The sequence below is a fragment of the Echiichthys vipera genome (assembly GCF_963691815.1).
Source record: "Echiichthys vipera genome assembly, chromosome: 15".
NCBI classification, from domain to species: Eukaryota; Metazoa; Chordata; class Actinopteri; order Perciformes; family Trachinidae; genus Echiichthys; species Echiichthys vipera.
This window is the reverse complement of record NC_139840.1, coordinates 6,926,690-6,947,186: the sequence shown is the minus strand read 5'-3', so window position 1 is coordinate 6,947,186 and position 20,497 is coordinate 6,926,690. Positions and strand designations below refer to the sequence as shown.

At 42.8% G+C, this 20,497-nt stretch overlaps 1 protein-coding gene across 2 annotated transcripts; it reads left to right on the top strand.

The window, feature by feature from the left end:
• Positions 1-4,823: 4,823 nt before the first annotated feature.
• Positions 4,824-20,266, top strand: nfatc4 (nuclear factor of activated T cells 4). Of its 2 annotated transcripts, none has more exons than XM_083927721.1 (13): positions 4,824-5,349; positions 8,989-9,128; positions 9,953-10,471; positions 10,606-10,781; positions 12,475-12,637; positions 12,837-12,937; positions 14,148-14,249; positions 14,421-14,608; positions 15,651-15,791; positions 16,707-16,762; positions 16,937-17,063; positions 17,649-18,368; positions 20,084-20,266. In XM_083927721.1, the coding sequence occupies exons 1-13, from the start codon at positions 5,154-5,156 to the stop codon at positions 20,152-20,154; spliced, it is 2,700 nt and encodes an 899-aa protein (XP_083783847.1). In that variant the 5' UTR covers positions 4,824-5,153; the 3' UTR covers positions 20,155-20,266. The 2 variants fall into 2 exon arrangements, with proteins under 2 accessions (XP_083783847.1, XP_083783846.1); XM_083927720.1 differs by having other exon boundaries at positions 8,983-9,128.
• The last annotated feature ends 231 nt before the right edge of the window (positions 20,267-20,497 follow it).

The window sequence follows — 20,497 nt, the reverse complement described above, 5'->3', positions numbered from 1 at the left end:
TATCTTCACCTCAGTATGTATCTTTTTAAAACAATGCCACAAGTTTCACTCATCCTTTTACTTAATGCATGTTTTTTTTTAATTTTTTTTTAGATGTTTTAGTTACAATCTACTTGTTAAAACAAAACACAAATGGAGTAAAAATGTTTGAATGAGCTGACCATAGATATAGTTATTTAGTCTCTGAATATATTAAGAAGAAGAAGAAGAAGAAGAAGAAGAAGAAGAAGAAGAAGAAGAAGAAGAATTCCTTTATTTGTCCCGCAATGGTATTTTTTTTTCTCATTTTACACACACAGGCCCGAAATACACACACATGCGCAAACAGGACCTGTATACATGCAACTAATGGAGAGATGTTAGAGCGAGGGGGCTGCAAGTGACCGGCGCCCCGAGCAGTTGGGGGTTCGGTGCCTTGCTCAACAGCACTTCGGCAGTGCCCAGGAGATGAACTGGCACCTCTCCAGCCAGCATATTGTAACTATATGTAGATAAAGTAATATTGAACAGCACAAAATGTAGGCCCCTGTTCCTTTAAAGCGATTGACTCAATCAGTGTGTCTCTGACTGTCAGGGCTTCAATGATAACAATAATGTGTGTCCCCAGGCTGTGAAAGCTGACAGGAGAGTGACTGTAAAACTGTTCTGTCTCTCACCACACGATGGCAACACGTCCACAGGAATCTGCAATTCTCTGTTCCATAAACTTGACACTCTGCAGTTCCTCCTGTGTGTTGCACTCATCCATCTCATTGCAGCGCTCCTTTAAACACTTTATTAGCCATTCAACTCCCCAAACTTTCCATTTCTCGAGCGGCTCTGTCTGAATGACTGAGCATGTGCATATACATACCTGGCTGCATGTAGTTCAGCTTTATTAGCCAGTTACTGCAGTCTTTGTTTGAAGTCTCACTGCTTGTTCACATATAAAAACTCATAAAACTAGAACAGTTCTTTTTTACCACTTTGGCAAACCAAGTTTCTGGAATTCAGGATTCCCATGTAAAGACTAGTGTGTTGTTAATGTGGACTTAGATGAAGTCAAAGACAGCTAAATCTATAAAACAACTTACATATCACACTGATATCTCACACATTGTACATATTTATCACATACAGTATATGCAGGCCTTGTATACGGATAACTATCTTCCCAGTAAATATGATTTAGTTTTCCTTTTTTTTTAATTTTCTTCCATTAATGCTACTTTTATATACAGTTATATTTGATTCCAGTCTAATTTATAATATTTGACCATTACAGTTTGCAGTTAATACATTGTCTGTGTGCGTGTAGCGTGGAGAGGGCATCCCTTTTCTCTCCATTACGGACTTCCCTCCACATTAAACCGACATTATTCACATCCAAAAACGTTTCAAAAACAGATTGGACACATCTCAGAACACCACCCTTTTCATTTTGGTTTGGATGAGGAAACTTGAACTTTTCCAAAACAATGACGTCGTATGTCTACTTAGACACAACTGAGGAGTGTGTAACTGTAAAGTTAGGAAACCAACTTCCCTCCAGCAAAAAAAAACTTGAACCTGACTCAACTTTGGCCACAACACAATGAGATATTAATCCAGCAAAGCTGGGTTGGTCCGTCAAATACACGCAGGCGTATTTATGAAGAAGAAGAAGAAGAAGAATTCCTTTATTTGTCCCGCAATGGGGAAATTCTATTTTTTCACTCTATTTTTTTTTTCATTTTACACACACACACGCACACACACACAGGCCCAAAATACACACACATGTACAGACAGGACCTATACATGCAACCAATGGAGAGATGTTAGGGCGAGGGGGCTGCCAGTGACCGGCGCTCCGAGCAGTTGGGGGTTCAGTGCCTTGCTCAACAGCACCTCGGCAGTGTCCAGGAGATGAACTGGCACCTCTCCAGCCACGAGTCCACGCTCCATACATGGTCCACACAGGGACTCGAACTAGCGACAGCATTCAGATCCAGTCATTTCTTTTTTATTAATATCATACACATTTATACAGTTACAGTGATCTAATCACTTCAATTCTATGTTTGCAACACTTGTGTGAAATATCTGTTTGCAGTGCACTTTACATGGAAGTGTTAGTTATTTATTTTTGCTACTTTATTTGTTTATAAATAATATTAAGTACATTTATATCTGTGTTTTATCTGTTAATTTGTTACCTTTTTTTAACAAGGCTAAATGTTTATGTCAAGCCTGATGCCTTCACTCACATGGCAAGGTACACTGTTCATTCAGTCAACAGTAGCATCGGATCGGTATCAGATATGTTCAGCCCAGGTATCGTATCAGATCGGATTGGAAAAAATGGATCGGTACATCTCTAGTTTCTCTAGTTTTTTTGCATTAAAGGGGATTTTGTCCTTTTCCTCGTTGCTCAATGGGGAATGTTGGGGCTCTGGAAACCAGACATATCTGCCAAACTCGTGTTTAATTTGTTCTTGCAGATATGTCAGGCCCCTCTCCCATACAGACAGATTTCCAACTAACCTGGCCATGTGCGGACCGATAACAAATGTTTATCTCGTGGGGTGTTCGAGATGATGACACTGTCCACTCTGCAGGTCCCTTCAACGCAGTTTTTCAGGCTCATACAACTCTGATCAAACTTTCATATTAGCAGTGCTGATCAAATATAACTCAATAATCTGTTACTGTATTCCCTCTTTCTCACCTAAAATGTTTTCAGAAACGCATTCAAGTTTAACAATAAGCTGTGATTTGAAATCGTTTGTTTTTTCACAGAGCAGGGCGCGGGTGTTTTGTTGCTGCGGTTGGTTGTAGGCCGAATTGTATGGCTCTGATCGGTTGCAGGTCTATCCAATTGAGTCCAGAAGTCTTTTTGCTCTGCACCGTTGATAACGCCCATTGGAAATAAAAAAATGAACGACAGCGAATGAATGAAGGTCCCAGACTAATATACATTTGCGATTAGTCATTTGCAATTTGGCACGATAAATAAAATTAACTTGAAATACGGGGGTGGCATACTCAAGAAGATGTGCTAAATGGCTAATGTGTAATAATTACAAAACACAAGTAAAGCCATAACATTGATAACATTACAAAGGTACGACTGTAAAAGTATTAAAAGGCTCAAGAGCATAATTATTCTCATAGTTATTATGTACGACATAAGCCTTCCTGTATTGTATTTCATGTTCTCAGTGGTACCTGTATAGAGCACTAATGTTTTGCTCCTGAGCTCCGGTTTACAGTTAAACTACATGTGAAACGGAGGCGCAGCATATGGAGGTGGGGTGCAGCGGTTTTTTTTTCACCAGCTTCAAAGTCTCTGTCAGCAGCGGAAGTGCGGCTGCTGCCAGCTTCACTGTGTGCCACTGAGTTTTAATACAGTTGGTTCTGCAGGTTTGGAAGCTGTGCTGCTTCACGTTGCACTCCGGTAAAAAGAGATATGTATCTTAATCTTTTTTTTTTTACTCAGTTCTATATCGCTTTTACCTGTTGGAGGGGAAAAGTATCTTCAACTTATACATTCATTAGTTTCAACTGCAGAGTAACACGTCTGAAAATATATTAGTGTATTCTGCTGTTGTAGACTGTGACATACTGTAGACATATAGGCTAATTATAACCAGTATCAGCGTGAATCACTGCTTAAGGGCTCAACGCCACCACGGGGCCCCCAAAGAAACTGAAAAATCCAAGTTGAACACTCTTTGGATTCATTTTAACTGGTGTTTAGGAAATGTACACTAATTTAGTTATAGTGCCACATGGGAATTGGTACGGGTTATCAGATTCTGCCCGGGGCCCTAAAAAGCCTTGCGTCGGCCCTGCTGGTAGCACTTTTTTCTCTCCCCAGCCTGTCTGCAACATCTTGAGATCAGAATCCAAGGCCTGCCCACACAACCCCAAGAGGATGAGAGGGAGAGTGAAGCAAGCCCCCAGTTAGTCGCCAGTATAACATGCATAATGATTGTGAGAATCAGAGGAGGACGAGGAAGGAGGACAGTGAGGAGGGAATTATGGAGCTGAGAGAGAAAGAGAGAGAGTGTTTATTTAAGTTTTCGTCTCCTGACTCAGACAGAGAGCAGACTAGAGAGGATAATGAGAAACAGATCTTTGGTGGAGAGGAAGGGGAGGGAGAGGAGAACCAAGAGGAGGGACGGGGAGGAGTTGGTGGGGAGAAGAGAGGAAGGAGGAGTGGGGGAAAAAAGAAAAAGAAAACCAAGAGGAAAGGGGGAGGAGAGGGAAGAGTGACAGCCAAAAAAGGGGGGCTGTCGTGTTCACCGCCACAGGAAATAGGCCCTCTTATGTTCATTAACTGACAGTTACCATCACGGCCCTGGTGGCCATGCAGCCGGCCTACAGTGACCGCATTTAGGAGACAGTGAGCTGCTTGCCGTTAGTCCTGCTCATGGGTGGAATAATAATCATATTGTTTTGCACTTAAATGTGTTAAAAAGTTAGTGATGCTGAGGATGATATGGAGATAAAGTTAAATCTAGGGGAAACACCAGGATGATGGTCAGTGGGTGACACTAAATAAGATGTAAACTGTAAAGACAAGCCTCATTAGCAGGGTTTAAAACGTGTTGGTGCACTGAGTAAATGTGCAGTGAGTTTGAAGAGAAACCTCCAGAGTGAGTGAGGAGGGGGGAGAGGAGGGAGACTGGGCAGGGGGGATTCATGACTGACAGGCACAAGGTCCTATGAGGGATGAGTAACGGACCAACTGGAGCTGGGAAACCCACCCAAAGGCAATTAAGGGTAAAGGACGACAAAAATATTTGATAAACTTTTCTCTCCCCCCCCCCTCTCGCTCTGTCTTGAACGGGGAAGAAGACGCTACCGGGATGGCGGTGGAGCTAGAGTGTTTCGGGACAGATTGTGAGGTTTCCACAGCGAACATTTGATCTGGACCGCAAGGCATCCGGCAAGAAGAAGTCATCATCGTGTGGAAAAGTTGCTGAAGTTACATCAAAATCCTCCAAGAGGAGGGAAAGCCTATTTGCGCAATGACACGCACATAGGAGAAGGACAAAAGTTTGGGGAATATCTCCGGGAAACGCGTATTTTCGAGGCGCACCTAGGACGTTGAAGTCGCTGTATCCGGCGCAGGGAGATAAGATTGGATCACTCTATCTGTGTCCTATCGTTGCTGCCGGAGGGCGATGGGGGCCGCGCCGGGCTCTGGCTGGGAGGAGGGCGAGTTCGAGTTCAAGTTGGTGTTCGAGGAGGACCCGCCGTCGCGGCAGAACCAGGGACCATCCCCGGTGCGCACAGCCGAGCCGAAGAGCTCCGTTCCCGGGGAGGAGAGCGAGTGCGCCCTGCTGCACCTGGAGTCCTCCAGCAGCACCAACAACCGGGGTTAGAGTCATTTCTTGGATGATTGAATGTGTTAAAGTAAAGGGACACGGTAGGAGGTCTGAGCGGCCTCACGGTGTGGCTCCTAATGCATGGGAACTGTGTGTGTGTGTGTGTGTGTGTGTGTGTGTGTGTGTGTGTGTGTGTTTGTATGTGTGTTTGTGTGTGTGTGTGTGTGTGTGTGTGTGTGTGTGTGTGCGTGTGTGTGTGGCTGCATGTTGCATGTGCTGTAATGAGGGCCTTTATCTGCACGCTTGTGTTTGTGTGTCAGTGTGCGTCTGAACTTGCATGTCGTGTGTGTGCGTGCCTCCCTTTGTAAGCATGTGAGCATGAGTGTATTGTTATTGTGTGTTTCGTGTGCATATCTGACTCTATTCCTGTTTGCGAGTGCGTTCGCGTGTGTGCATTTGTGTGTTCGTGCGTGTGTGTGCGTGCAGCTCCAGACTCAATGTGTTTCCAATCAGCTGTGCGTGTGAGTAGAGTTAACAGCTGCCATCTGGGAATGAACCTCAACCTCTGTGTACTGAACAGGCACCACATACACACACCTCCCTCTTTCACTCAAACCTCCATCTCCCCCATTTCACTCCAAATACACACACACGCTCTCTCTCTCTCTCTCTCTCTCTCTCTCTCTCTCTCCCTCTCTCTCTCTTTCCCACACTGGCATACAGTTGTTTTACCACACCCAAGGCATGAAAGTGAACTGCAGGACAATCAGAGTAATTCTTCACTCTAGGTGATGTGTTTTGACTCTTCAGAGCATCACAGAAGTCTCCTGTCAGCTCTCCTGACACTTAATTGTATGTCCTCTACTCTCCATATCTGGATATGACATGCAAACATAGACTGTATAATATATGTAGAGCGTAGCACCAATCCGTGCTCTATTTCCCCCAACATTAAAAATCTAAACACCGCTGCATGGAACTCATTGGAATCAGATTTATACGAGGTAACACGAGGCCAAAGATTGTTGTAGAGCTAAAGGCTCAGGCAGCAGCACACAGTGACTTAATGGAGGTAATTAATAGCAGAAACACTGACTTTTTAGAATGACGGTGTTGAAAAATATGGATTTAATGCGGATCTGTTGTATTGCGTCATGTGCACTAACTGGGCTGTCAAGTTAGGAAGTCAAGCCTCCATAGAGGTTTGGCTCAGTGCACGTAATGACTTTATGTCAGGTACATTTTGGGAGTAATAAACTCTTCTGCTGGTCTGTGCACAAATAAATGATTGCAGCCTGAACAGTTATAAGATAGTTATATGAAACACTACTTTTTTAATATATTTTAGTTTTCAGATTGTGTTTTCTAATTTTAGTGTTTCAGAAAGGTTTGGTTTTAGTTTTTATATGTTTAGTTTTAGTCTGTTTTTGTTAGGGACAGCTATAGTGTCTCTTTAAAATACATGGTAAGAGAACGGTGTAGTTTTCAAGTTCAAACCTTTTCATTTAGGAATCGACATTAGTACTCTCACCACCACCCTCACAAGAAAAACCTGTCACCTGCAGTTTCATCCCGATCCCAGTGTGTTAACATTAGACATTAGACACACACACACACACTAAACAATTTAAATTGCGCTCTTGTTATTTAATTATACGTCCTGTGGCCCCTTGTGGGGTTCCTGATCACTTTTTGTGAGAGGTTCAACTCAGGACACATAAAATATTATTAGACCTGAGATTAGCTTTATTGTGTTCAATAGGTGTTAGGCATGTTTTCAAGGCTCATAAACGTCTCCGCTGCTCCGCACACAAACATTTAGATCATTGTTTCATGTGAAAAGAGAGGTTGCCTCAGCGCTGCAGCTTTAACCGCTTGGAAATATTTCTCTTGCCAGGAAACATTTGAAGAGATTTTTCATCCGAGTCTTAATTTGCTGGCAGTTGGCTTTGTGTGTCCATGTTGCCCAAAAATTGCCTGTAGGGCCCGCCGCCACTGCAGCGCAACAATGATCAGTTGGAGCCTCGCTCATTACAGACTAACTACTGTTTGGCTCCGTAGAGGCTGACTACACCACGCTGTGGAAATGCTGTGGTGAGGACTTTGGTCTTGAGAGGTCGTGTCCTCATTTGGATTATTGTTTGGGCAAAAAGTCCAACATTTTAAAAAGGAAATGTAAAAAAAGGCCCAAATCATCTTGATAGCTGTCAAAATTAGCAGAGTCGGGTTTGTGGTTCTCTGTGGTGTTGGATCAGAGAGCCAAATGTTTGGTTACAATTCCCCGTTCACTCTTTACTGCACTATTTTGTGACTTAAAGTTTATGAAGGTGCTTAGTTAATTGTTGCCATATGACTGTGTGAGATTATGGTATATTGAAACCAAATCCTCTTTGTTGTGTGTGCCTACATTTTTATTGATGTGATGTGCAGCAGATGTCATATACCATTGTTAAATAATGCACCAAAATGTTCTGCACTGCCCTACCAGAGAAAATTTATCTGAGGTGAAAATTGAGGTAAAGTACATTACAATATAAAGGCTAACACTAAAAGGTAATGATATGTAAGTCTTTGTAGGGAAGAGGTCAGGGTGGTGGATAGGTCAAACATAGGACACCAGTGTCTGTGTCTCGTGTGACACCCAAAAGTCAACATTGACTTTTAAAGTTAGACAATGCAACTACGCTAGTACGCAACTGTGTCACAGACTTAGGTCTGTTACAATTCTGCAATTTTGAACCCAAACCACGATCTTTCCTTAACCCAAACCCAGTAGTTTTGTTGCCTGAATACACCTGTAAAAAGTATTTCCGTTAATCGCATCTTTAAAACTGTGACGGTTTTACAATTTTAAATAGAACAGTCACATTATGTTGTTTTGGGAGTTATTCGTAAACGAGCTAGTCGTTAAGGTATGAGGATGTGCTGCAGAGTTAGATGCTCGGATGGATACCACACGTGTCTGTACGCTAAATAGGAAGTTGCCACCAGCAGCCAGTCAGATAGTGTAAACAGCCACAATATGTCATTTTTACACTTTGGTATTGTTTAAAAAAAATACATATGACAGTTCTATTAGTGAGCTTTAGATTCATATTTGCTGTTAACAAATATAAGAGCAGCAACTCTCAACGAGAAAGTCAATAATCATATTTACCAAAACGTCAGGTCCTGAGGAAAGGTTCCAGTTGCAAGCATTTCCCATATGCCATCAATTACAGGTCATTAAATCAAGGACAGTTGATGTGTAATGAATGATGTAGGCCTGTTGATGATTAATCTGTGCTGACCACAAAGTGGGTTTACAGTATTTTGATTGACATTGAATGAGTCTTTCTCGTGCCACATGTAAAAGAACAACATGCTTTGAGAGCTAACTGTCATTTTGCAGTATTAAAAAAGATTAATGGGAGGTCACATGACCCCAAAACCCACAACATATGCTATAAAGGAAGTGGGTTTCAACAAAAGTTAGTTTCTGTTTTTACTGGAATATAAATTGTCCCCATGTGGAAGCAAAGGTGTATAGGCCTACTAGGAAAATTAACTTGAACTCTTAGAATTTCATAATCAGAATGTATTAGCAGGTAAAAACAACTTTTGCTGTCATGTTTCCCACTTTATTTTGTTAAATATATTTTGGCGCTTGTTTCCACATATTGGGTCTGATTATTATTTCTATCAGTTACAGATAACCACCACTCAATCAGCATCCCCAGTCCGCCATCCTCGGCCAATCAGCGGGCTGGGATGCATTCCCCGCCTCCACGGAGGGCCCCCGCCAGAGAGTTCAGCGGGACCTATGAGAGCCTGCCGGCGCGCTCTGTACAGGTGAGACAACCAGTTTACAAGCCAGGACCATGGAGCTAACTAACCCCATCAGTACTGTCAGCTCTTTTAGCACTGTTGCCGTTAGCGATGCTTTCTTACACCTCCTCTCTCCCTCTGTGAGCAGTGCTAGCCGCCTCCACAGCACCTTTAAGTTGTAGAAGCTACTCAGTGGTGATGTAATGGTCGTCGAGCGTGAGCGCTTGATTAAGAATTAAGCTAAATCGTCTTAGATGCACATGTCTTTGCAGGTGAACGCTTTGAAAAAGTTATTAACACAGCACTATTAACACAATCTCAATCAAAAAATAACTCTCCCCTTTTTTATTGACGCAAAATCAAGTCTTACAAGCAAAAAGAGTTTCAAAACAGTGACTTTGTGATGATAACTGTGGTAGATTTTGTATATCAGAATGTTTCAAGGGTAAGATAAACGGCTGCCTTGAATGGGGACAATTGATCCAAAAATCCAGAATTTACTTTTTGTTTAGTCCTCTAAAAATAAATGGATAGGTCTGCAACCGATTCTGTCTTTTTACTTGTCGATCAATTAATGTTTGATTCTTTTAATTCCTTCGTTTATATCAGAGTAAAGTGAAAGGTGCCCATCACAGTCTTCCACACATTACTTGTTTTGTCAGAGCAACAGTCAATAATCTAGAAGTTATTCCAATAATATAAACCAGAGAAAAGCAGCAAATGCTTATATTTGGAACATTTTACCTGATAAATGACTTGATTATTAAATGTTTGTCATTTTCTATCCATTGACTGTGTCAAAACAGAAAATCAAACGTATCTCTTGTTCGCTTTCCTCCTCCCTCCAGGTTTCAGAGTCTCGTGTCGTTGAGTGTCCTAGCATCCAGATAACCACCATCTCCCCTGAAGATGACCTAGCACCCACCATTTCCAGTTACTGGGACATGGGCGGTGGTGGTGGGTGGGACCGAGAGCGCCTCTACCTCCCCCTGCTGGACCCCTTTACTTACCGCGACAGATGCCCTGGCTCTCTCAGCCCCAGCCCCAGCCCCGGCTCCAGCCCCTCCTCCCGCGGCTGGCTCAGCCCCGCCTCCAGCTGCGACTCCCTGCTGGTGGAGGAGGAGGATCTGAATGAAGCCACGGTTAATTTCGGGCTCTCGCCTTCCTCCAGGCCCACTTCCCCCGGGGGTAAAAAGCGTAGAAACTCCCCCCTGGTCTCCCCCTGTACTTCGCGGAGAAGCAGTTACTCCGAAGAACTGCAGGGATGCAACCTTGAGGGTGGAGACTCCACCCCTCAGTCGCAGGCTCCGCCCAGCAGCTGTGAGCTCAGCATCCCACAAAAAACCAGGAAGACGTCATTGGAACAGGTAAAAATGTTGGCTTGTTGTCAGGGTGTTTCTCAGATGTTGTTGTCTCTCCATATTAGAGATGATTGAAATATTAGATAAGGAAAAAAATAGCATCACACTAAAGTGATGAACCATACTTTCTGTTTTACCAGTTGTCTTCGAGGGAGGTGGATCCGGAGCAGGCTCCAGGCCACAGCTCCCCCTGCCCGCTGCCAGAGACCCAGCAGACCAGGAGAGAACCCCCTTCACTGGGCATGGACTACCTCTCTGTGCCCCCTGCTCTAGCCTGGGGCCGGACCCGAGCCAGCGCCCACAGCCCTCTGTTCAGGCAAGGATGATGTGTTAAAGGGGTGCTTACCCAAATTAGAAAATAAAACACAAGGAAAACAAAAACAAACAAACATTGCATTAAAAATAAACACCAGTGTGTTTTTCCAGAAACAGTCTCTCCGTTACTCTTCTAAAAATAAATATTTATACCGAAAACTACTTTTCACTACTTGACTACTTTTAAAAACGCAAATATTAACCGCAAACAAAAGCAGCTGGCATGAAACCAAGAGCTTGGCCACACCTGCATTTTTAAAGATAAATGTCATACCCAATTTAATTTCATTGTAACTCCAGTGATTGGTGAGTAGATGCAGAGAGGTGTAGTAAAGTTGTGTAGTGCTTGTGCATAGAGTGAACTAGAGTGGCATCTAAATTTGCACTGTATGTCCACTGATTTGGCCTTAAAGTGTAATTCCGGTAAAAAAGCATCCTGTGGTCTTTTTCGGCATGAATATACATGAAATCAGCCATGGATTCCTATTGGTAATCGACTTGAATGGACTTTACTATGTGTAAGAGCAGATTTATGTTAATTGTTGTGTGTGTATGGTCTGATTGTAATTGGCGGGTCATCCTACAAAGTGTAGGAACCTTTGGGGGCTCGTCAGGTGTTTTCCAACCGGAAAGGAAAAACAGTTTTTGACCGCTACGCTACGCTACGCTACGCTGCAATGTGCAGTATGCTCCGTGTGGATGTGTGATTTAAAGCATGAGAAGTCAAATAAATGGACTTGTTTGCGTCTCAACAGGACTCTCATTCATCCGTCATGGTATAGTAAAAGTGCGTCAATTAGGTTTCCCTTTTTAAATGCCTCAGTGGCTTTAAGCATTGGCTTAGCTTCTACACTATGAGAGGAGCTGGTACCGGGGCCAGTTGGTAAGTCTTTCAAAACACTCTTTTAATAAACTCTGGTTTCACTAACTACGTTGTTTCCGCTTCAGTTAATGTGTAAGGACTCTTATCATGCTACTGCAGAGGTTTGGTGTTGTTTTGAGCAGAATTAGTGGTTAAAAAAGCCGTTTTATTGCCTTTACCTTAACTCCCCGAGCTAATCAGTGTTAGCCACGTCCAGCTGGTAGCGGCTCACCCAGATTTCTCCATTAGTACTTGAGCAATGAAAAAAACTGTCTCGTGGCTTATTTAATGTATATTCATGCCGAAAAAGACCATGGTATGCTTTCACGCCGGAATTACACCTTAAGGATATAATTAATCATCAGCTAAGTACTGTAGAACAGGCAATGTGCTCATGGCAGCACGTCTCTATCACCATATCATTAACAGTATCAACTGTTCATAACTCATAAAGATGATAATGATCAAAGTGATACTTTTATGCTATGGCATTAGCACTGTGAACGGTTGGTCTGGATTCATACACACACACACACACACACACACACACACGCACACACACACACACACACACACACACAGTTCCCATACATTAGGAGCCACACCGTGAGGCCGCTCAGACCGTGTCCCTTTACTTTAACACATTCAATCATCCAACACACACACACACACACACACGCACACATTTAAATGATCAGTTTGAACTAGATTAATGAACATTTAGTCACCCTACTCTTGACCAACTACAAGTCAGTTTCTCACTTGCATGTTTTTGTCCAAGTTTACTGCAGCTTAAACTGTCTATTGCTTTACTCATCTAATCCACACGTAGGTCTAACGCCCTGCCGCCGCTCGACTGGCCGCTGCCATCCCAGTTTGACCAGTACGAGCTGCGTATTGAGGTACAGCCCCGTCCACACCACAGAGCCCACTATGAGACGGAGGGGAGCAGAGGAGCGGTCAAGGCCACACCAACAGGACATCCTATCGTGAAGGTGAAAGCTGTTTTTATAATAAGGTTATTTTATGAGCTCTTTATATGAAATGTCATTTCTATCGAAGCGAAAGTAGAAATTTACTTTGAATGCTGTGTTTTCAATACTGGAACAAAGTGTCAGGACACATGATGTGGCTCTCTGCTGTCGGCCTCATCACAGTTGGATGTCGACCCTCACGCTCTGTCTCTCTGTACAGCTGTCTGGGTACACAGAGAGGAAGCCGCTCTCCCTTCAGGTTTTCGTTGGAACAGCTGACGACCGATCGATCAGGCCACATCCTTTCTATCAGATACACAGGTACTCAACTTTATTTCCATTTAAAATCAAAAATATGACCAAGCATCCTTCATTTATAATAAAATTCATATTCCACCTACTGTATATTCGTTATCGGACCACTGTGGCTTTAACCATTGCGTAACTTACCACCAGCTGCTTCTAGTGTTGGTCCAGGAAAATCTCTTGCACCAGTTGTTCTCAATGTAAAATGCTCTGGAAGAGAACATCAGCTTTATGTAGAAGATGTTAGATCTTCAAGAGCCAAGATGCAGCTACTGTATGTCCAAGTTTATGCTGATCTTCTGCTCAGTCTTGAGATATTTTGGGGACATTAGCAGGATATGATTTGCCTGTATTCCAATGTGTTTTATGAATAGAGACATTTGCCCAACTGAATATAGGCATAAAATGAAAAGTGTTCGATTCAGTTTAGCAAACTAGGGAGCGTGTTGGTACAGCACATGCTAAATAATCTCAACGTAGCTGGTTCAATACAATTCAATGTTACCCTTTCACCTCTGCCCCCCAGTAAAGGTTAAAATGACAAAAAATATCATGTAAAAAAGTCACATGTAATTGAACCAAATACAATAAAATTAATAATAATTTAATCCCCTGACATTAGGTATATTTAATTTAGGAAACTATGTGCAGGGATAGATACTAATTAATAATTTTGAATTATTCTATCAATTATTTTAATTGATAACATATAATGGGTTGATCTTGAATATGTCAGAAAAAATGAAAATAAATACCCTCAAACGTTTCTGACCGCAAAGTGACATTGCTTGTTTCGTCCGACCAAAAGTCCATAAACATAGATATATGTCTAAGATATTCAACCTATTGGTGCTGTTGAGCAAGGCAACGAACCCCCAACTGCTCGGGGCGCAGGTCACTGGCAGCCCCCTCGCTCTAACATCTCTCCTTAATTACATGTGTATAGGTCCTGTCTGTGTATGTGTGTGTATTTCGGGCCTGTGTGTGTAACATGATTAATAATAAGAGTGAAAAAATTCAATTACCCCGTTGCAGGATAAATAAAGTAATTCTTCTTCTTCTTCTTCTTCTTCTTCTTCTTACAATTACACGTCCAACAACTGTTATGTTGTGTAACTCGTAAATAATTGCTTGATGAATGATACACGCCTAAATCTATAATGAGACTTTGATTCAGCATAAAAACTGCAAATAGATGTAAATTCATCAGTTTCTTCCCTCTCAGGGTGACAGGAAAGATGGTGGGTACTGCCAGTCATGAGAGTGTCCAGACAGGGACCAAAGTGCTGGACATTCCCCTCAACCCTGAGAACAACATGACTGCACTGTGAGTAGGAAAGAGCCTGGAGACCTTCCTCCACAAACACACTTAGTCTACAGAAGTCTACTGTATATACTTGAGAAGCAGGCTTATCATTTGGATTCCTGTTATAGCACCAGTGTTTGAGAAGAATTTGACCAAAACGACCGCCTAAATGTTCAAATCTTTGTGTTGTAGCATCGACTGCGCTGGCATTCTGAAGCTGAGGAACTCGGACATTGAGCTGAGGAAAGGAGAAACAGACGTCGGGAGGAAGAACACACGCGTCCGTTTGGTGTTTCGTACCCACCTCCCTCTAGCGCCCCCTGTGGCCCCACCTGGCCGAGTCCTGGCTCTGCAGGTTGCTTCCCTGGCCATCGAATGTTGTGAGTAGCCGGTCATATGCGCTTTTATGGACGCCCCGTCTACACGGTTGGGATATTATTTTTTTTTAAGGATGTTTTTTCTCTCCGTTAAGAAAAAAAATCTGTCCATACTACTTTTGTTTTACAAAATACCTCCATCCGTACTAGACCGCAAAACAACCCCAAAATGCTCACCATGCAGGCAATGAAGGGGGCGAAAGAGGCTACATCAACATATCAAACAATAGTGTAACAAGCTAATAAACTAATGATTTCTTTATTTGTAGTTATTTGATACCTATTTATTTAAAGATATAATCCGTAAGATTTTTAAATCTATTTCATTGTCTTTTAAGTTCCTATCCAAGAGTGAGTTAAAACAGTGGTGAGTGATCATATGACCCACTAATGAAAGCACTTGTTGCCTCTTTGCAAGTTTACAAAAGAGCAAAAAAAAAAAGTCAACATGCATAGTGGCCCTGAACTTGACAAAATAGCGGGCTCTGAAAGAACAGGCTCACCTGCAGTTACATCTTACCGCCAAAGAGGCCGCTAGAAACAAGGTTTCTCAAATCTAATGGATTGTGACTTTAACATCTTATGGTCCACGGTGCTATGGCAAAACAGAAATGTGACTTGTGCAGTGGAAGAAAGGGTGTTTTCTAGCATGTAGAGCAGCCTATATGCCAAGCGTCACGTTTTCTCCACTGAAAGGGACTTTTTATGTTTGATTTACCAGATGTAGCTCCACTTGCTGTCTTTTGCAGCATGCCTGCAGCAAAGTGCGTCCATTATATCCATTTGAAGCTCCTACACAGAAGTATCACGTCGCATCACTCAACTCTCTTGTCCCATGTATTTTGGCATTTTAAAAAAACACGTGTAGACAGTGCCAAAGAGAATACACCTACAACATTTACGAAAGCAGGTTGTCAAAGCCACCACTGCATGTGTAGGATTTGTGTTACCACTTGGAGACGCCAGATGCATACATTTAAAACACACTGGCTTTAAATTAGGAGTACACTCAGTGGTTTAATTTGCCTGCCTCTCCCTGCCTCAGCCCAGCGTTCGGCTCAGGAGCTGCCCGTCATCGAGTCCGTCAGTCTTACCTCCTGCTCTGTGGAAGGAGGAGAGGAGCTTCTCCTGAGCGGCTCTAACTTCCTGCCAATCTCCAGAGTGCTGTTCATGGAGAGGGGGACAGGTAAAGGTCTACAGAGGAGACAGAATCCTTTCTAATGTTGTTTTTCTGATCTTTTGTCTTTGAAGTCTTGGTGACTAAAATTAAGCCAGTAAAAATTTGAACTAGTTACTAGAAAAAAAGTAGTGGCATGTCCCGTGCCCCTTGCATTCAGTTGTAATTAGTGCGCCACAAATTCAACGTAAGTTGACTAACTTGTTTTTTATTTGATAGGGAAAATAGGCATACATGTAGAACAGGGGTGTCAAACTGATCCCGTAAAGGGCCGTGTGGCTGCAGGTTTTCATTCCAACCAATCAAAAACACACCTGGTCCAACAAATCAACTGTGTGAAGACAGTTCAGGTGATTGAATGAGTCGAGTCAGATGTGTTCTTGCTTGGTTGGCATGAAAACCTGCAGCCACACGGCCCTTTACTGGATCAGTTCGACACCCCTGATGTAGACACTGTTACATTCAACAAAGTGAAACCGGTCCCTGATTGATCCAGTAAAGGCAGAGAAACTAACAATAAAGCAGATATAGGCTAACAACCGCCACAAACAATAACTGAAACAACAATTAATATTACTTTCTATTTTTTTAATTTTTATTTAGTAGCTCAGTGCAAATCCATACAGCTCAATACAAAGTGTTCATCATCATGCATCATTTACTGTAATAGCAGCCATTCAGATATTGCAGCTGTACAGCACATCATTTAGTGAAAAAAACCAGGAACGATAACATTTGTTCTGTCTATTTTTAACCTGCACATGAGCGAGTTTTAGCAAACGAGCAAGTGTTGTAGACTTATAAGACCAACAGTGGGAAACATGATATCTCCAAATGCAATAACAATGCTTAAAACAGGTTGTAAAACAGGGTTAAGCTATCTCTGGGTTACACTTCATTCTACCGTATGTTCTCATCTATTAGATGGTAAACTGCAGTGGGAAGAGGAGGCCCACGTCGACCGTGACAACAGCAATGAGGTAGTGTTGCGTGTGTGATAGCAGTCCTAAAAGCCGTAACTGATTCTGAACAGTTTTGCAACAACATGCACTTTTCATCACTGATCTGTAATTAAATTGAGCAGCTACAACTAAAGCATCTGGTCCTCTAATGTGTAACATTCTGTGTCCGCACCTCTGTTTTTGCTGTTGAAGTGTTTGTTGTGCGTGAGGGTCCCTGCCTACAGCGACGTGTCCGTCAGTCGACCTGTGTCCGTTAGTCTTTACGTCTCTAACGGGAAGAGGAAAAGGAGCAGCACTCACTGCTTCAAGTACCTCCCCAGTGAGTGTCCATCATCTGTCTCTCTTCTGTCCGTAGGGGGCTTTTGTTCTGTTTTGTGTGTTTATATTTAAAGCTTATGGTGTATCCCTGATATTTAGTGTGTATATATGTATAGACCATTGCACAGCTGTAAACATAAACATTATAAAATAAATACATCCCAGTTTATTTCCTGTTGCAGTGAATGTGAATGACATCAACTGACAGGAAGTTAACAAGGACATATTGTATTTGACATCCAATACATGAGTTTTACAATAATAGTTCTTGACTGGCACTAAATTGTATTTTTCTAAGTATAAGTCCTCATTCACTGGTATACCAAGTAAAAGTAATGCACTGTAATTCACACGTTATTCATGTCATGAAAACATCTTCAACTAAATGGAAGTACTGTAAACCACAATTTAAGAGACATTTGCATAATATAAAAGTAAGAATAACTAGTCAACATTATTAAAAAAAATAATTAAACTAGATTAAACTCCTGAAGAAAAATGTGAAAAGTCTTTGATGACATTCATCAACTTCACTGGGAGAACATTGGACACCAAACTGTCCGCGTGTCTCTGTTTCTCCTCACAGTTATGTTCAAAGAGGAGAACCCGTTGCTGTCTCGGCCCTCTGTGCTCCCTCTGGATGGGGGCACTGTGTGTCCTGTAGGGGGTCAACCAAGGATGGACAGGGGCTTCCACATGAGCGGCAACCCCATGGCTGACGACCGAGGCCTGGGCTTCCATCTGCCCCCCTTCCCTTCCACCTACTCCCCTCCTTGCCCCACCATGGATTACCATGAGGAGTACTGCTCCAAGCCCGATGCTGTGGTGGAGGAGCCCGGTGGGTCCAGGGCGTCCCTGTCAGAGCGTCACCCCAGCTTTGAGAACCTGGAGCTGGGCTTCACCGAGCTCCTTCCCCCCTTATACCCCCGTGGCCCGCAGCCTCCATCCCCATCCCCTTCCCCATGGCTGGACTCACCCTACCTTTCCTCCTCGCCCTCTCCCTCCCACTCCTCCTCTCTCAGCCCGTTTCCTGCCGGCAGTCCCATCTCGACCTCCCCTCTGCCTCCCATGCCCACCTCCCCTTACCCCCACTACTCTGCTTATCCTCAGGATGTGTGTCCGTCACCTCCCTCCAACCCCAGCCCATATCAGGACATCTGCCCGGCACCCTACTCCCACTACGAGGGCTGGGACCCCCAGGGGAGGGTGCTGGGGATGGGACATGGGGGAGAGAGGGATGCCAAGATCCAGGAGTGCCCCCTGGAGTTTACCAGCTCTTCTATGCACCACATTACATTTGAAGAAGGTGAGTTGCACGTATTTTTCTTTATCTTGATGATGCAAATGTTTGAGAGTCTGTTGAGGGGCGGCCGGTGGCTGTGTGTGGGGGGGCTGGGGGTCCACAGGGCAGCAGCCGTGGGCTCGACTCCGGCCTGCGGCCCTTTGCTGCATATCTCCCCGTCTCTCTCTCTCACCCCATTTCCTGTGTGTCCCATCTAATAAAAAAGGCTTGAAAACTGCCAAAAAACAATCTTCAAAAAAATAAAAGAATCTGTGGAGCAGGTAAACTGTAAACTTACAGTCGTGTAAAGCACAGACAGATGATAAAGATTGTGTACATTGTGTATGTTTTTATGGTAGGAGGATTGTTGGACCACAAACTGGTGGATGGAAGGTGGCTTAATAAATTATTTACGCAACAGTTAAATAGTTAAATACAGTAATGCCAGATTTCAGTGTCTTTGACGTCACCATAGATTTAAAACTAGGATCCTTTTTCAATTAATTCGTGCTTTGAACAACGGTTGGAGATGCCCTAAATATGGTTTCGTACCTGTCCTGGTAGTCATTTATATTTTATATTCACATCACCTGCTTGGTCTGTTACTATTGACGAAAAAAACGACATCACAAATGCAACGATACATGCTCTGTCATTGTGGTTAAAGTGTGAAAGAACAGAAAGGTAACACTCTCAATCAGAGGTGAAAATATATGGCACTCACTCAGATTTGAATATAATCTTTAAGTGATAACTGTACTTTGTTCTGACGTATTGTGCAAAACAACAATCAGAACTTTATGCAGTAGCCCGGACTTATATTACTTTTTACAGCCAATACCAATTTGGATATTTGGGAGTTTAAAGGAATCTGACAACAACATACCAGCATATGTTCATTTCTTTACATTAACACATCAAATAAACAGTAAACACAGTATAATACGCACATGTGTTTGATATACATCCCTTGAATTTGTTTTATTTGGGGACAACCTGTAAGTGTCCTGTGGTGGATTAATTATGTGACGGAGACACTGTTTCTAAGCTTCCACAACCGATATTATCTTTCTGTTTCTGGGCATTCAAGTTTACACCTGCTGGCGTTTTGAGACCTTAACCCTTATCCCCTAACTCTTAACCTCTAACCCAATCTACCCCACTTAACTTGCATTTTGAATTGCTCAGTGATGAAGAACTGTGATGTAATACGGTTAAATATGTCTGTTTTAAGACCAAAGTAGCATCATAGTACGTTCTCCTTGCGATGTTATTATCTTTCCTAGACTTTTTCCTTAGATATTTGCACTATTGAGCTACCGTTAAAATCATCACAGCTAAAAGATTTGTGTAGAAGAAGAGAAGATTCCTGTGCCCTGTGATAGACTGGCGTCCTGTCCAGGGTGTACCCCGCCTCACGCCCGATGTCAGCTGGGATCGGCTCCAGCCCCCCCCCCCCCCCCCCCCCCCCTGCGACCCCGGGATAAGCGGTTGAGGATGAATGAATGAATGAATGAATGAATGAATGAAAGAGAAGATTCCTGCTGCTTTCTAGATAAAGAATAAAATAACCACCTTTTTTGAGTATTTTGAGTAGAGCACATTTAAAGGTTTATACATACCGGTTAATTTCCTTTTATTCTAACAATGCATACGCTGAGCAACCTGTGATATGGAGTATATGGGGTGGACGAGAGAATGAGGTGATGAAGATTGTGATTTTTCTTCTCCCTCCACAGTGACGGAGTTCATCGGGGAGGACATCCAGTCTTACCAGTCAGGCTCACACATGGACAACCAGCCAAACTGAGCTCTGAACAGCTCATTACCCCCCTTTGGTATTCTGCATCATTTTAAATCCTTTATGCACTTGGTATTAAAATGCGTTGCTCCAGTTACATGTGATTTTGACAGTGGGGGTTTGATTACCAGGACACTGTTGTAATTATGACCACAGGTAACTGTTTTATGTGGTTTTATAAAGGGAAACTAATGTTTTTAACATGTTTTCAATATAAATTATACAAGAAAGTAGTTTGGTTTTGGTGTGTCTTATGCGTTTTTCTTGCAAAAAAAACAAAATGAACACTATAACAAGGTGAATCCAGAATAGAGGGACCGAAGGAAAAAGGCTTAAAGACTATGGAAAACAA

Excerpts from the sequence above, each read along its gene's own strand:
- nfatc4 (XM_083927720.1), top strand. The coding sequence starts at position 5,154 with ATGGGGGCCGCGCCGGGCTCTGGCTGGGAGGAGGGCGAGTTCGAGTTC. Across the intron at positions 12,938-14,147 it reads CCTTTCTATCAGATACACAG|GGTGACAGGAAAGATGGTGG; the intron begins GTACTCAACTTT and ends CTTCCCTCTCAG. Across the intron at positions 17,064-17,648 it reads CTGCTTCAAGTACCTCCCCA|TTATGTTCAAAGAGGAGAAC; the intron begins GTGAGTGTCCAT and ends TTCTCCTCACAG.